Here is a 14842-nt window from a genome sequence, read left to right as displayed (position 1 = left end):
AACGGGCCTAGGATGGAATGAGAAAGGCAGAGAATGTGCTGGACTGCAGAGGGGAGGTGTCCCGTGGGAAGGAAAGATATGACCTCTGGGGAGACACTGTTGGGAACATTTGAGTGAAGGCCGAGATGCAGACATGAGGGTTGCTGGAAGCCCAAAAGGGGCCCTTGCCTCTGCCCTGCCCCGCTTCCAGCCCCAGCCTGTCTCCTCTGATTTGCCTGGGATCCGCAGGTTTCTGGGATTCCCTCTGCTCCCCCTGCCCCTTTTATGCCCACATGCTTTGTGGACTAGGGCTGGAACCATGAGGGGAGAGTGCAAGTTGCTCAAAGATAGGGGTTTCCTAAGCTGTGTCTTCTTTGGGCCACCTCCAAGGTACTTGCTGCCTGCTGAGGGAGCTGGTTGGGGCTCCCTTGGCCCCCCAAGACACAGTGGATGTCCTTTTCTCAGAATTTGGGGGCAGGCTATGGCCTAAAAATTCCAGTCCTGTTTTGAAATGTCCTGGTGAGTTATTTCCAGGCCTGGCCTGGCTCTCTTCCTCAGCTTCTTATTCCTGGGGGTGAGGGTCAAACCCAGGCAGCCCCCGCTGTGGCTGCTCCCATGCCCCCAGGGGCTTGAACTACTGGCCTTCACAGACCCCCTCCCTTGCTGCTTTGAGGGAGGGCAGGCAGGGCAGACACTAATGCCCTCCAGGGTGCCCTGGCTGGGTTCCCCTCTCCTGCCATGCCCAGCCTTGCACCCCCTTCCCCTAGACCTGCTTTCAGGGCGGGGGGCCTCAGACCCACGAGATGTGCATGCATTGGTCGCTGGTGCTCAGGGACCTGCTGGTCCTTGCCCCCAGCCCTGATCTGAAATGCATCACTGACCTCTTCTACCAACAAGGTCCATCTTAAGATACTCTATAGTGCCTTCTTTTGGGGTTTTCCAATCATCCTTCCCGTATATTGTATTGAAAATATTATGCAAACTGTTTAAGCTTCTACTAATCAATAAATGCTTTATTTAAAGCCAGTTACGTTGTGTGTGCTGCCAGGTGGGCTGCGTGAGGGAGACTTCGCTAGAGACTTGGCCTAGGAATCCTCATATACCTCAGCCTTCTGGGCTCCTTGCTTGACCAAGTACTTCTAGGTCCACGGCCTGAATTCTTAATTATCCCATTTTACAGAGGAAGAAGCTGAGGCCCAGAGAGAAGAGACTTGTCCAAGGTTACAGAGCACAGAAGTTCAGGTGGCTCCCGTGGCCAGACCTGTACAGGATGCACCTTGGCCAGAGCTTTAAGGTCCCTCAGGGCCCCTGGATGCCCACAGCAGTGGACCTCAGGCTCATCCTAGACCCAAATGGTGAGAACCGCTCTTTCAAGATCCCTGCTCACACAGCCAGTGTTTACTGAGCACCTCTGTGGGCTGTGAGCTTGATGCGCAGGCCTGGGAGCCTCCTGGCGACTCTAGGACTAGGTACTATTCTCATCGCCATTTTGTCAGTGAGTAAACTGAGGTCCAGGAAGCTGGGGAACCTTGGCTGAGGTTATGCAGCACAGAGAACCCCCCCGACCGCCACAGCTGGTGGGGGCAGGCTGCCCCATCAACCAGGTGAAAGTGTGTTCCTGTTGGGTGAGACGACAATCAACCACCTGGGAAAGCAGACCCCACGCTGCAGAGCATTCACACTGTCCTGTTTGGCCCAGCAGGCTGGTGAGGTGGGGAGGACCAATGGTCCCCACTGAGGCAGGGAAACAGACCCAGGAGAGCCAAGGCTCACTCATTCTGCCAGGGCCTGTCTTCCCTATCCAACCTGCTGGTGTGGGCCCTGTGCCTGGGGTGAGCACTCAGCGCCCCATGGTGGCCACAAGCCTTAGTCAGAGCCCTGCCCAGTCTCATACTGAATGTATGGGGAAACCCAGCTCAGAGGTCTCAAAACTGACTGGGCAGATTACTGAAAGAGCTGGCAGCAGGGCCCAGGCACCCCAAGTAGGCCTGCCACTGGCCCAAAGAAAAGGCCACCCTGTGCTCAAGGCCAGCTGACAGAATGTATAACAAACGAACAACTCTCCAGTGAGCCCAAGTGTGAATGGATCCTTCTACGGTCCTGCAACAAACAGCTCACACGACGCACAGGTGTGGAGTCAAGACGGTCCTGGGCTCCTAACCCAGCACCGCCACCTTCTAGATGCTGGGCATTTAGCCCTGTCAGCACTGGCCCAGCACAACCTGCTTGTGGATAAAAACAGGCTGCTGTCTGCCTAGCTCTCTGGGCCCTGGCCTCTCCACCTGTAAAGAGGGGAGGTCTGGATAACCTCACATTCTGTACAGGCTCTACCTCCTCTCTCCTCTGACTGCATGCAGCACACCCTGGCCCCTCTCCCAGGGCTGCCCCCTGCTCCCGCTCCATCCCCAGACCGCAGTCCCTCCCCTGCCTGGGCCCCATCAGGACCTGACGATCACTCAGGAAGGAGCACTCTGGAGATGGATTTATTGATTTTCCTGCTTTGTGTCTGCAAAGCTCATTGCCCTGGAGCTGCATGGGGTGTGAGGAGGTGAAGACTGGAGAGGCAGGTGGGGGCCAAGCATTGGGGAGCAGGAGAGAGGGAGGCAGGGGGGCAGACTTTGCTTGTGGCACGAGGCCTGCCCTCTACACATTGGGGCAAGTCAGTCCGTGCACAGCCCGCAGCCTGAGCACACCAGCTCCACATGTGGCCCCGCATCCTTGGCCAGGGCCTGCTGCACTCCCACCACACACCCATGCTTCACAGATGAGGGCACCGAGGCTCCTGGAGTGGCATGGCCAGCCCACAGCCCCACAGACGGCAAGTGGTGGAGCCCCCGCCTGGCCACAATGCTCACTCCCCTGCTTAGGGGTGGCACAGCTGCCTCTCCATGCCCATCCCCAGCCGTGAAGGGCTCTGGCACCAGGAGACCAGCCCCTCTCTTTGTCCACAGTATTCAGACCAGGAACACCCCACCCCCGGCCCTGGCATGCTTGGAGATCAAGGGGGCACCCTCCCAGGCTGTGGGGAAAGGGGCTTGAATGCGGGTGGGGGGCCTCGTACTAGTCTGGGTAGAGCAGGGGGTGCGCTGGTGCCTGGGCGGCGGTGCTCAGCTGCTGTGGTAGATGCGGAGGCGCTGGGCGATCTCCTGGCGGCACAGTGGGCAGGTGCGCAGTGGCTGGCAGCACTGCTGGCAGCAGCAGACGTGGCCACAGTTGAGGAAGATCATCTGGGCCTGAGGAGACAGAGCAGAGTGGCTGGACCCGGGGCCCCGGCCATGGGGCGACTGATTCCTAGCCCCTGGACCCACTGGTGTCCTTCATTTAAAAAATGTGATCGTGGGCTCATCACAAACCATTCAAACATCACAGAAATATGTACTATGGACAGTGAAAACCGTATCCCTTTGTTTTAACAGTTTGGTACCTATTTTTCCAGATTTTGTAAATGGAATATAAATATGTAAATTCCCCGTTCTTTTCCTCCCTCCCTCCTCTTCTCTCTCTCTCCCTTCCTTCCTTTCTTAAATAACAGTAGGACCATATGCATGTCCTACACCTGGCTGTCTTTGCCTCACCACCTGTCTGGGCTGTTTCCTGTCCTTCTCTGTCTAACAGTTATGCAGTGTCCCTCTGTCTGGAGGAGCTCGGCATATTTAACCAGCCCCTGCTGTTGGACACTTAGGTCGTTTCCAATTTTTTGCTTTTGGTGCACTTGTCCAAAAAGTGCACTCTTGGTTCTAAATGAAGGGCCGCTCTAAAGACGACTCCACCCCTATGGCTCAATCGCTTGCTTCCGTGTTTCCTCTTTTCAGGAGTTTCTCCTGAAAAAATAATCAAGGATGTGATCCAAACTTTATGTTCAAGGCTGTTTGATACAACAGTGTTTGTAACATCAAGAAACTGGAAGCCACCTGAAGGACCCAACAGCAGGGGTTTGCTTACATTTATAACCACCTGGTGCCTCCATCTCATGGCACCCCCAGGTTTTTTATGGACCCCGGGGGAATGGGACTGCTAACAGTGGCTGCTGCTTCTAAGTAGGAACAGCTGGTGGAGGGAAGAGGGGCTTTTTATTTTGTATACTGCTTTCTCGATTGACTTTTACAATAAGCATTAATGCTGTAATAATTTTTAAAACTTGGTAAAAAAGAAAAAAAAAAGGCTCTGCAAGGAAAATCAGATTGCTGAGTATTTAATAACTGCAGAGATTTTCCCTAATGGATTTATTAAGGGGGGAAAAGTCCTCTGAAAAGAAGAAAAATGTCTAGAAAATCATGCTAGCATTCCTCACATTCGGGTCATGGGATTACGGGTCATTTTTATTTCCTGTATTGTTCACGTTCCTGTATTTTCCAAAATTCCTAGTGAACACAACATACAGCTCGAAGAAGTGTTGGGAACACTCAGGAGGACAGCTGCGGGCACAGGGCTGGGGGTGGGGAGGGCGGCGGATGGTGGGGGCTCGGGGGTTACCAGCCTCGCTGCCCCAGAACTTACCTCCCGTTCCAGGCACACAACACACTCCGAGGTCTGCACCTCCAGCTCTGCGGGAGGAGCCGATGGCCTCACCACCTCAGGAGGCTCCTGGGGGGTGGTGGGGGTCTCAGGGACCCTGAGGACCTCTCCTTTGGGTGGTTTCAGCAGCTCTGTGGGGACCAGAGGGACAGCTGACCAGGGTCATCCCTTGATGAGCCCCACCTTTAAGGGCTCCCCTAGCCCTGCGTGCCCCCAAGCGGACAGTGAGATGGAGGGTGGGAGCGGGGGTACTCTGATCTCAGAATTGGGGAAGGGGGTGAACTTTCTTCAGCCTTGCCATCTTATAGGACTGTGGGGAGGCTAGCAAAACCTAGCAAAAAACCAAACCTGCTGCTGTTGAGTCAGTTATGACTCACAGCAACCCCATGTGTTGCAGAGAAGAACTGCACTCGCATAGGATTTTTAAGGGCTGTAATCTTTACAGAGGTAGATGATCAGGCCTTTCTTTCAAATCCATCTGCTGGGTGGATTTGAACTGCCAATCTTTTGATTAACAGTTGGGCACAAACCGTTTGCATCACCCATGAACCTTGGGCACAGCACTTATTAACTGGGTCTTTCACAGCGACCCTGTAAATAGGGCTCATCACTTTAGAGACAGGAAATCTGACTCAGAGAGGCAAGTCACTTGCTCAAGGCCACAGGGCCATGTGGTGGTGGAGCAGCAGGGCAAGAGCCCCTGACTAAGCCACCACGCCTGAGAGCCAGACAGGGCACATGCAGAGGGGAGGGGATGGGCTGCCCCACCTCAGTGGCTAACAGGAGCCAAAGGAGCAGGGAGGGAGGCCAGCTCAGCAGGAAAAGCCCCCAAAGCTGATTCCCCCTCCTCACCTCCCACCCCTCCCACCTCTGTCTGCAGAGTCCTGGCCCCATGTCCTGTGAGGGTACCCCAGCTGGGAAGGACATCAGAACCAGCCCTGACAAAATGCAGTCTCTGTTTTTTTATTATCATGCAATGTGTGGCACCCACATCCCTGACCTTTTCTTTATCCCAATCACTGTTCACTTTATTCATTTATTTTATGGTTTGAATTTTATGAGTATGTTTTTTTTTTTTTATTATTCTTACAATTAAAAAAAAAAACCTAAAGATTTTTTAAAAGCTATTACAGCACTAAACCTCTAAGTGCTACCCCTCAACCATCATTGTAAAGGGGCTCTCCTATATTTAATACCATATATGTCTATTCTTGGGATGGAGCCCTGGTGCCACAGTGGTTAAGTGTTTGGCTGCTAACCAAAAGGCTGGCAGTTCAACTCCACCAGCCGCTCCTTGGAAACCCTATAGGGCAGTTCTACTCTGTCCCATAGGGTCCCTTTGAGTCAGAATCAACTTGATGGCAACAGGTTTTTGGTTTGGTTTTATTCTTGGGATAATGAGAGGACTGTTAGAAGAATTTATGAGGCTTTCCCATGCCTTCTGGAGCTGAGATGAGGGATGCTGCCCCAGCCCATTCTCTACAGAGTATGGGATGCCACAGCTAGCGGTACAATCAGGAAGCAGTGAGCACTAGAGGGCCAGGCCTCTCCCATACCCACAGGACCTTCTGCTATGGAGCTGTCAAACCTGTTTGCTCCCTCAAGGCTAGGGGTGGCTCCTGCAGCTCTAGGGAAGACCAGAGACCAGGAGACCAGGTACTCAGAGGAGCCGGTACCCCACTCAGAGTAAAGGGGCCATGTGCGATCCCCTCTCATGTGAGATGTGTCTGCTGGGCAGGAGCCCCAAATCCTGATGCCAAACTCCTCCTGACCTCTAGTCTGAGGGCTGGCAGGGATGGGTGCTGGGTAGAAGGCAAGCCAGTGTCTAATTTGCACATTACTTGATATCACATATCACTTATTTGCAGAAGTTTAATGACTTTTTTCTAGGGCTTTGAACCAGTTCTACCAGGTCCAGTGATGGCCAAGGAAGCATCACCAGAACAGACCTAAATTTTTAAAGTTATGAACCGGAAAGATAGCTGGAACAGGAAAAATTATGCCTCAAAGCCCTGCTAGGAACTTAATCTCCCTTTTAGAGAACAAGTGCAGCATACACACTGCACAGCAACCAAATCTTTTGCCCTCAGATTTTGAGTACAGTCTGAAGTAGTGCTGCCCTGTTCAAAGATGACGGCACCCCACTCAAAGATGGTGGTGTTCCGGTCAAAGATGGCAGCACCACACTCAAAGATGGTGGCTGACCTTGCCGCTTTGAATGTGTCACTCTCCTACAGTCCTGCCAATAATTTAATCTCATGCATCAGGATCCTAAAAGGGCTCACCATGCCTCTTCTGAGTCTCCCATTCCAGGGCTTCTACCCGTAATTTTTCTTGTTCTGAGTACAGAAGGTCCTGTGGGTATGGGACTTTCTGCCAAATTGTAAAACTTTGGGTCTGTTCCTGTTTTACTTCATTGGCCATGATTGAACCAGTTTTAACTGGTTTGAAGCCCTGCTGTTTTCAGGTTGAGTCAATGTCCCTGGAGTAAAAATGGCTGAGCAGGAAAACTGGAGCCTGCAGATGTGGGTGCTACAGTTGGCCCAATGCCCAGCCGTCCAAGCTCCTGCCTCATCATAGCCCCCCAGGCCTTCACCTCTGGTCTAGTCTGGCAACTCCACCTCCAGCCTCTGCCCCTTCCCCTTTCCTTGGCTCTGGTCTGAAAATCTCCTTCCCTAACCGAACAGTGCATGCCTCCCCACTCCTTCCTCCTGCTCCATGCCCAGGTTCCTTTCCCTTGTCAAGGCCCCTCAGCCTCTTCTCAGGAAAGGCAGGAAAGCCCAGTGATTAAGAGCCTGGAAGTGGGAGCCAGAGCACCTGAGTCAAATCCTGCTCCCACCACTTGCCTGCTGTGTGTGGTTACAGGAGGTGTTTTAACCTCTCTGTATGTTTCCTCAGCTCTCAAATGAGGATAATAAGAGTACCTCCTGGGGTTGAAACAAGTTACCTGAGATAGTACATGTAAAGTGTCCAGCAAATGCCTGGTGCCTGGATCACACTAGATACTCCGGAGACCTCTGACTCCCATGCCCTCCTGCTATGTCAACCACAGCACCTAACCTTCTTCTGAGCCTCCTGGATGGGGGCAGAGGGCCTTTATGACCTATTTTTTCCCCTTCACAACATATCACAAACATCTTTCCATGTCCAGACTACAGACGTGGCCTAGGCACAGTGCCAGGCATGTAGTGGGCACTGGAGACAGGCTGGTTTTCCCTCTATCCCAAGGTTCCCAAGCTCTGTAATGGGAGCCAGAAGGACCCTCCACTGCTGCATGGAGCGTTCCCCTTTTCCATTTTCATGGCCTGTTTTTCCCATTTGTAAAATGGGCTCATTAATCTCCACCCCTGTTCCTTTAGGACTGGCAGGGGCTAGAACTGGCCTTTAGGACTTGTCCTGAAATATAAGCAAGCGACTGCACCCAACCACAGACCACATGCAAGGCTGGGTATCTGCTTAAGAGTGGCTCTGTATGTCAGTACCTGGCTGGATCCTGGCTGCGTCAAGCAGCTTCTGGACTCTCCGTAGGATCTCGTGCTGTAGGCCAGCTTCTGAGATGCCCACCTGTGGTAGTCCAAGGAAGAGCAGGTCATGGCCTTGCCTTGGTGGGGGCCTGCTATGTAGCACAGGCCACCAGACATGAGTCCAGGTTCACAGGCCTCCCTTACTCCTGGCACCTTTGGCTGGCAACTCAGAAGCCTTCTGGGGCCCTGTGGGAGTCCAGGGTCAGCATGAGGCAGTGTAGCTATAGCTGTGACCTCCTTGGGCCTGGTTCAACAATCAGTGTGGCAGGGGAAGAAAATAAGGCCCAAAGGGAAAATGAACACTAGAAACAGCTACAGTTTAGAAAGTGTTTCCCTGTGCCAGGCTCTGCACTGACAGCTTTGCCTGCACGGTCTCATGTCACGTCACCCTCACGACAAGTGAGGATGCTCTATCACAGTTCACATTGTCATTAGGGAAAGAGAGACACCTCCCGAGGCCTTGCCACTGAGACACAGCTCCACTTACATCACACAGTCCCTCTGTCTCCAGAGCCTAAGCTCTTAACCGTAAGCCCTTGACATGGTCTCTGTAAAACCACGGGGTGGGCTGGGGCTGGACCAGATCATGTCCTGGCTCAAAAATTTGAAGCTCCAAACTATGTGGGTGGGCAGTCTGGGGTCAGTAGGGCCCATATCCTGGATTTTCCTAGCCAGTTGCTGTGTGGGGCATACGCAGGTAGTTGGGGGTAGTTGGGGTGGCTGTTCTGACGATCCTAAAGCATGAAGAGAAAGTCAACTCTTGGCCAGGTCAGGCTGGTGGTCTTACCGGCCTACCCACCCTAACCTCCATCTGAGGGGCTGCTGCTTCTCACCTTGGCCAGGTCCCCGGGTCTCATTCGGCTCAGCATGTCCAGTGAGATACGGTGGTGGGCGAAGATGGGCAGGTAGTGCTCAGCCGACAGCTCTACCAGGAGGGCCACCAGCTGGCGCTCCATGCCTTCTTCCTGCAACACAGACCCACAAGAGAAGCCAAGTGAGTGGAAAGAAAAGAACTCCATTGTTTACAACAGGAAACAAAGGGTTTAAAGATGTGTAACAATTTATAAAATGCATTCCATTTCATGGAGCTTCTCCTACAAAACGACATGTGTAAGCACACAGAGGTCACTACTGCTCTATCTGTAAACTTGACAATGGCATTCAAGTTAAATATCCATGGAGGGGGGGCTGTTTAAATAAATGGGGGTCAGCCATATACTAAATACTGTGCAGCTGTCTGGAAACAGCAAGGTAGGTCTACACGTATGGGCCTGGAAAACTGTGTCTACTGGTAAAAGAGCAAGTTGTTAAAATAGTATGTATAGAATGATTCATTTTTAAAAAATAAAAAAATGTGAGAGAGAAGAGGGGTGTAGGGACCACCTCTCCTGTCCTCAGCTGGTGCTCCACAAGCAGCTGCTCTTGCCCACCACGCTGGTGTTCATGGCAGGCTGCATCCTATGAGCCTCACTGGTTCTGCTCTGTACAGCTGTCACTGACGGCTTGTCTCCCCTCACCATAGTGAAAACTCCCTTTCTCATTTCTGTCCCTGCCAGGGCCTAGCACAGAACCTGGCACACTAGAGCCACCAAGCAACATGAGCTGAATTAAATTAAACCAGAAAGATAAACAGGCAGGCATTGCTGGGAGCACCAGGGCCCTCTGACGTGGAGGCCCTACTGACCCCGGCAAGGGAAGGTACCATCCTACTGACACCCTGCCAAGGAAGGGATCACCCTACTCATCCCCTGTCGGGGAAGGTGCCACCCTACTGACCCTCTGCTGCTGAGGAAGGTACCACCCTACTGACCCCCCACTGGCACAGGCATCACCATCCTCACCAGCAGCTTCAAGGACAAGGGTTTCTGGTTCAAAAGCCGTTGATACTGAATCAGCCAGTAATTTTCCTGCTTGGTTTCGCTTTTGGCTTCTAATTCCGTCTGGCAAGAGAGAAGTAGGTGATGTTGGTTACAAGTCAGGAGGTAAAAACAATAATGAAGATATGAACTGCCCTCCTTGGAGGGTTTGGATAGCCCTCAGTATTTCATACAGAACTTTCCTAGCCATTTACTGTCTCACCATTTACACTCCTGACATGAGGATGGCAGGAAGCTTCCCTATCCCCATTTTACTGCTGAGAAGGATCTTCAGAGAAGGTAATTGATGTGTCCAAACCCACACACCTGGCCAGGAGGGCTGAACCTGGGCTTCTCTGACCCCTGGCACCGCTCTGTGCCTGGCACTCTGTGCGCCACTACCTCTGGGAGGGAGGCCTCCTTGCCTGCTTGTGGGAGAGCAAAGCACCACGCACCTGTCTCTTTCAAAGGTTTGGGCTGCTCTAGCCCATAAAGCTCAGGAAGGCAGATAGATAGATTCTAAAGACACCTTCAGCTTCTGGCATGGGCTCCACTGGCCTCACAAAGAGAGAGGACTAGAAAAATGGTGTTGAAAAGGATTTATTCACTCATTCATTCACTCACTCAACAAATACTTGTCAAGCGTGCTGCTCTGGGCCAGGCGCCATTCCAGGTGCTGGGGATAAAGTAGTGAACAAATGATACTAATAGTATCAGCAGCTAACATTTTCCAAGTGCTCTATGCCAGATCCTGTGCTGTGCAATTAAATATGCCGTTTTACTTCATTCTCATGACTCTATGAAGTAGATTCTACTTTACAGGGAGGAAACTGAGGCTCAGGGTGATTAGTAACTTGCCCCAAGAAAAAAAGCTGGCCAGCGATGGGTCAGGATTCAGACCCAGGCCTGTCTTGCTCTGGAGCCAGTGGTCTGAACCCATCCCAGGCCTGTAGTCGCACCCTGATGGGGGGATGTGATGAGGGGACAGGATTTCAACACGGCACTTTCCTCTTCCCCTTTGAGGCCTGGCTGCCCTTTGGTGGTCCCTCCTGGACCTTGCCAAGCTGATCCCCTCTTCCTGCCTTGGCCCCAGCTATGGACTCCTCTCTCCTCTGGCGCCTATGCCCCTGACTGGTAATGTGCTGCTGAGGTAGGGCTTCCTCCCCAAGAGGCTGCGTGAGGGTGGGAGGACAAGGCATGTGGCTGTCACTGTGCAGTTTTAGGGCACCATTCACGCATTACTACGACTTGGGGGGAGACGGCAGCTTTTTCTAGTTGGCACAAACACACCATTTGGAAGTGTGCTGGGTCCTGGAAGAAGCTGGGTCTCACTCTGCTTCATACCCTGCACAGGGGCTGGCCCAGGATGGAGCCCAGAGAACATCTGTTGCATAAATGATGACACGGAGCAACTCAGTCTTTCCAGCCCCAGCTGGTGGGCCAACCCCACCCTCATCTCTCAGCTGCACTCTGGGTCTGGAGGCAGGTAGAAGAGAGGAAACTATCCCAACCTGCCACCCCTGAGGAGCTCTGCCACTGGACGATGCCCCACAGTCAGCTCCATCCAGGTACAGGAGACAGTCTGGCAATTCTCATCAAAAACTTACCAAACATAGAGGATTCCCAGAGACTGTTGCCCTATGATACTCCATAAACCTTGACCTTGCTGGCTCACCTCCCTGCGACTATCCCCTGAGGGTACGTTTTAGCCAAGTAACAGATTTTCTCATAGAATAAAGAATATTACCAGTGAGTACTGCACACCTTTAAAAAGTCTATTATTCTACTGCACACCTTTAAAAAGTCTGTATGAGACCAAGTGGTCAACGATTACTCTAAAGCAAAGATGAAAGGGTAAGGGGGGCAGGGAATCCAGGTTAGGTACTGCAAGTGAAACATCTAGAAGGGAATTAATGAGAACGTTATAACATTGTAAAAAATGCAACCAATGTCTCTGAACAATAGATATAGCAATTATTAAATAGAAACCTAACTTGCCTTGTAAATTTTCACTGAAAACACAATAAAATATTATTAAAAAAACCAAAACAAAACTTATCAAACAGATTGCCCTTAGATAAGCCTGTTCTCTTCTAGGAATCTGTTCTGAGTAAATACTCAGGGCTGTTGACAAATACTTAGCTACAAAGATGGTCAGACATCACTGCTTATAAAAGCAAAAACAAAAACAGAAGAAATCTAGATGCTCATTCATAGAATGGTGGCTGATCCAAACGCAGCCATGAAAAAGAATGCTGTAGAGGAATATTTTAATGACATGAAATGAGGTTTAAAGTATATTAAATCAAGACAAGTTAGTTTTAAAGGAGCACGTACCATTGTATGTTTAAAATGCACACACACACACAGCTATAAACGTGCATCACACTTTCTGGAAGCTACATCAAAAAATATTAGCAGTAGATAAACTCTCAGAAGTTAGAGTCTTTTCCTTTGTATTTTCCATCTTTTCTCTGATGAACAGGTATTACTTGAATCACAAAAATGTTTCTGAAAACAGCAGGTGTGTTTAGGGAAAGCAAACCCATGCGTGATGCTGAACACAGAAGGCAAACACTACCATGATCTCCCGGAGTTCTTCCTCTCGTTGCTTCTTTTCTTTGAGCAGTTGCTGGAGCAGGGAGCTGAGGGCCCAGCGCTGCTCTGAGATCATCTCCTGCAACACAGACCACACCCAGCTGTGAGCTCACGGCACCCCTGGACCTAGGAGTCCCCACTATGTGGTGTCAGAACCAAGAAGGGCATGGCCTGGGTTCCTATTCATTGAGTGCTGGCCACTGCCTCCAGCCTCCAGCCGTGGCCCACAGTAGCCTAGGCTGAGAGCTGGAGGCCAAAGCCAAGGGGCCCCTCTGCCCTGGCACCCCCTTCCCACCTTCTCCCAAGCCTGCATCTTCCTTCCCCAGGGGCTAAGGCCAGACATGGGATCCTAATGAATGATGACAGTGGAGTGGTAAGAAACATCAAACAAAAGAAATGACAAGGCACAGGCACTGACCTTGGCCTCACTGACCACACCGCATGGGGCAGAAGCAAATGGCAGGCTGGGTCGGCGTGTACCCCGACATAAATTAGGATGGCTTTCTATGCAAATGAGGCACATGCAAGCCAGCGCTGAGCCCTCTGTAGCCTCCTTTGTGGCTATGGTCCATGTATCTCTTGCTCTTGAACAGGGACCCTGGGAACCCCGTGGAGGCCACAAAAATGGGAGGCCTGCAGGCTCTAACGGGCAGGAGACAAGGTCACCCACCCCATATAGAGGCTGAATTGTTCTGAGAGTCAACCCAACCCCCTCCTGTCTGAAGACTTCTGAAGAACATTTCAAGGCCCACAAATGGCTTTCCCATTTGCTAGTTCACCCCTCTCTGACAGCCCTATCAGATAAGCTGGGCCTGGATAGTTACTTCCATTTTATGGAGTGGGGAATGGAGGCCCAGAGAAGGAAAATGACTTGCCCAAGGTTACATAGCACATCGTGGCAGACCTGAGGCCAGGATTCCAGATTCCAGCACATTCCCACTGCATTGAGAAGCCCATGAGACAACTTAAGACATCTCCACTCAGAACAGACACAGGGACAGAGACAGACAGAAGGCTCTGCTTGAAAGCCTGGCATGGAGCACAAGTCCTCACATACCATCTGACCCCCTTCGTTTTACACTTGGGCAGACTGAGGTCCAGAGAAGGGAAAAGACCGCCCCTTCTCCCTCCTCACCAACCAAGGTCACACAGCAAAGCTGTGCTGGGACAAAACCGGGTCCCAGACGCTCAGTCCAGAACACACCTGCTGCTGCTCCCTGCTGCTTTCGTGTCCCTGAGCAGGACACTAGCCTGCAGCTCACAAAGAAGGTGCTTGTAGTGAGGGACACAGTAACAGCTGGGCCCTCTCTCCAGACATCCTTGGGATACCAGGAAAGCTCCTTCCCCAGAGGATGTCAGCCTAGTGAGTGCAACCAGCGCCCAGAAGCATGGTTTAAAGAGACAGGGTTCAGCAGCGACCCCACTCCAAAACAAAGAAGATGCGGAGATGGAGATGTTGGCCTGGGTGAGCCTTGGCAATGAAACCCTCCTTCCTCTGACCCTCCTGCCTAGCAACAGGCTGACCCAACCCCTAACCTTGACCTGTGCTGGCCTCAGTCCCCAGGTTCGGTCCCATCAGCCTCTGCGGCTAGGGAGCTCCTCCAGTGTCACAGCTACAGAGACCTGCCTTTGCTCTGCTCAAGAAGCTGACCAAGCAGCTGCTGAGAGGCGGGGAGGGTGTTGGGGCGGGGGGCTTCATCAAGTGAAGGGGGAGGGAGGGACAGGGCATGCCAGGGAGCCCTACATACCTGTAGTGCCTCTGTGTCCAGGGATTTCCTCTTTAACTCCAGCTGTGTCAGCTGCAATAACTCAGTTTCTATTAACTTAATCTAAACAGAAGATGAGACAGGGGATTTTTTTATTCACATCAACCACGGTTCAATTAGTGCTGCTGCTGCTCTGACGGCCAAGTGGGTCTGAAGAAACCTTTCTGAGGGAGGCTCTGCAATGCTGGGAAGCTGCACATCTCAAGAACCTCACAGATAGGGTTTCAACAAAGAATTAGTTACTTCATAGCTCTGCAGGCCTTGGAGGCATGGACCAGGCCTATCCTGTTCACACTGCAGATCAAGAGTCAAGCATGGGTCCTGTCGCAGAGTGAGTGTGTGGAATGAATCAGGGGCTCTCTAAGATTCACGCAACAGAGTAAAGAGCCGATATGTAATTATCATGAGCCTCTTACTGGTCAAAACCTCTCGCCTCCTCTAAACAGCTGTCAAAGGAACGAGTTGGCAGTGACAAAAGTGACTGAATAATAACAATAATAGCAGCTTATATTTATTGAGCACCTACTGTGTGCTAAGTCCTGTGCTATGTACTTTATATGCATCCCCTCAACTTTTCTTCTGACTGTTCGGAGGTGTTATTGCC

General features: G+C 51.6%; 1 protein-coding gene across 4 annotated transcripts in view; it reads right to left on the bottom strand.

Annotated features, from left to right (window-relative positions):
• The window catches only part of LRSAM1 (leucine rich repeat and sterile alpha motif containing 1), a 41320-nt gene that overhangs the window by 412 nt on the left and 26066 nt on the right, over positions 1-14842 (bottom strand). For 3 of the 4 annotated variants that reach the window (XM_049894835.1, XM_049894834.1, XM_049894837.1), the window contains 7 exons: positions 14221-14301; positions 12456-12551; positions 9860-9958; positions 8852-8983; positions 7977-8058; positions 4477-4625; positions 3041-3212 (listed from right to left, as the gene is read on the bottom strand). In XM_049894835.1, the coding sequence (XP_049750792.1) occupies positions 3087-3212; positions 4477-4625; positions 7977-8058; positions 8852-8983; positions 9860-9958; positions 12456-12551; positions 14221-14301 (765 nt within the window). In that variant the 3' untranslated portion in view covers positions 3041-3086. Of the gene's footprint in view, positions 1-3040; positions 3213-4476; positions 4626-7976; positions 8059-8851; positions 8984-9859; positions 9959-12455; positions 12552-14220; positions 14302-14842 lie in introns of those variants that run through there. The other variant, XM_049894836.1, reaches the window with a different exon arrangement.

The sequence above is a fragment of the Elephas maximus genome, chromosome 9 (genome assembly GCF_024166365.1).
Source record: "Elephas maximus indicus isolate mEleMax1 chromosome 9, mEleMax1 primary haplotype, whole genome shotgun sequence".
Taxonomy (NCBI): domain Eukaryota; kingdom Metazoa; phylum Chordata; class Mammalia; order Proboscidea; family Elephantidae; genus Elephas; species Elephas maximus.
This window is presented reverse-complemented; position numbering and strand designations above follow the sequence as displayed.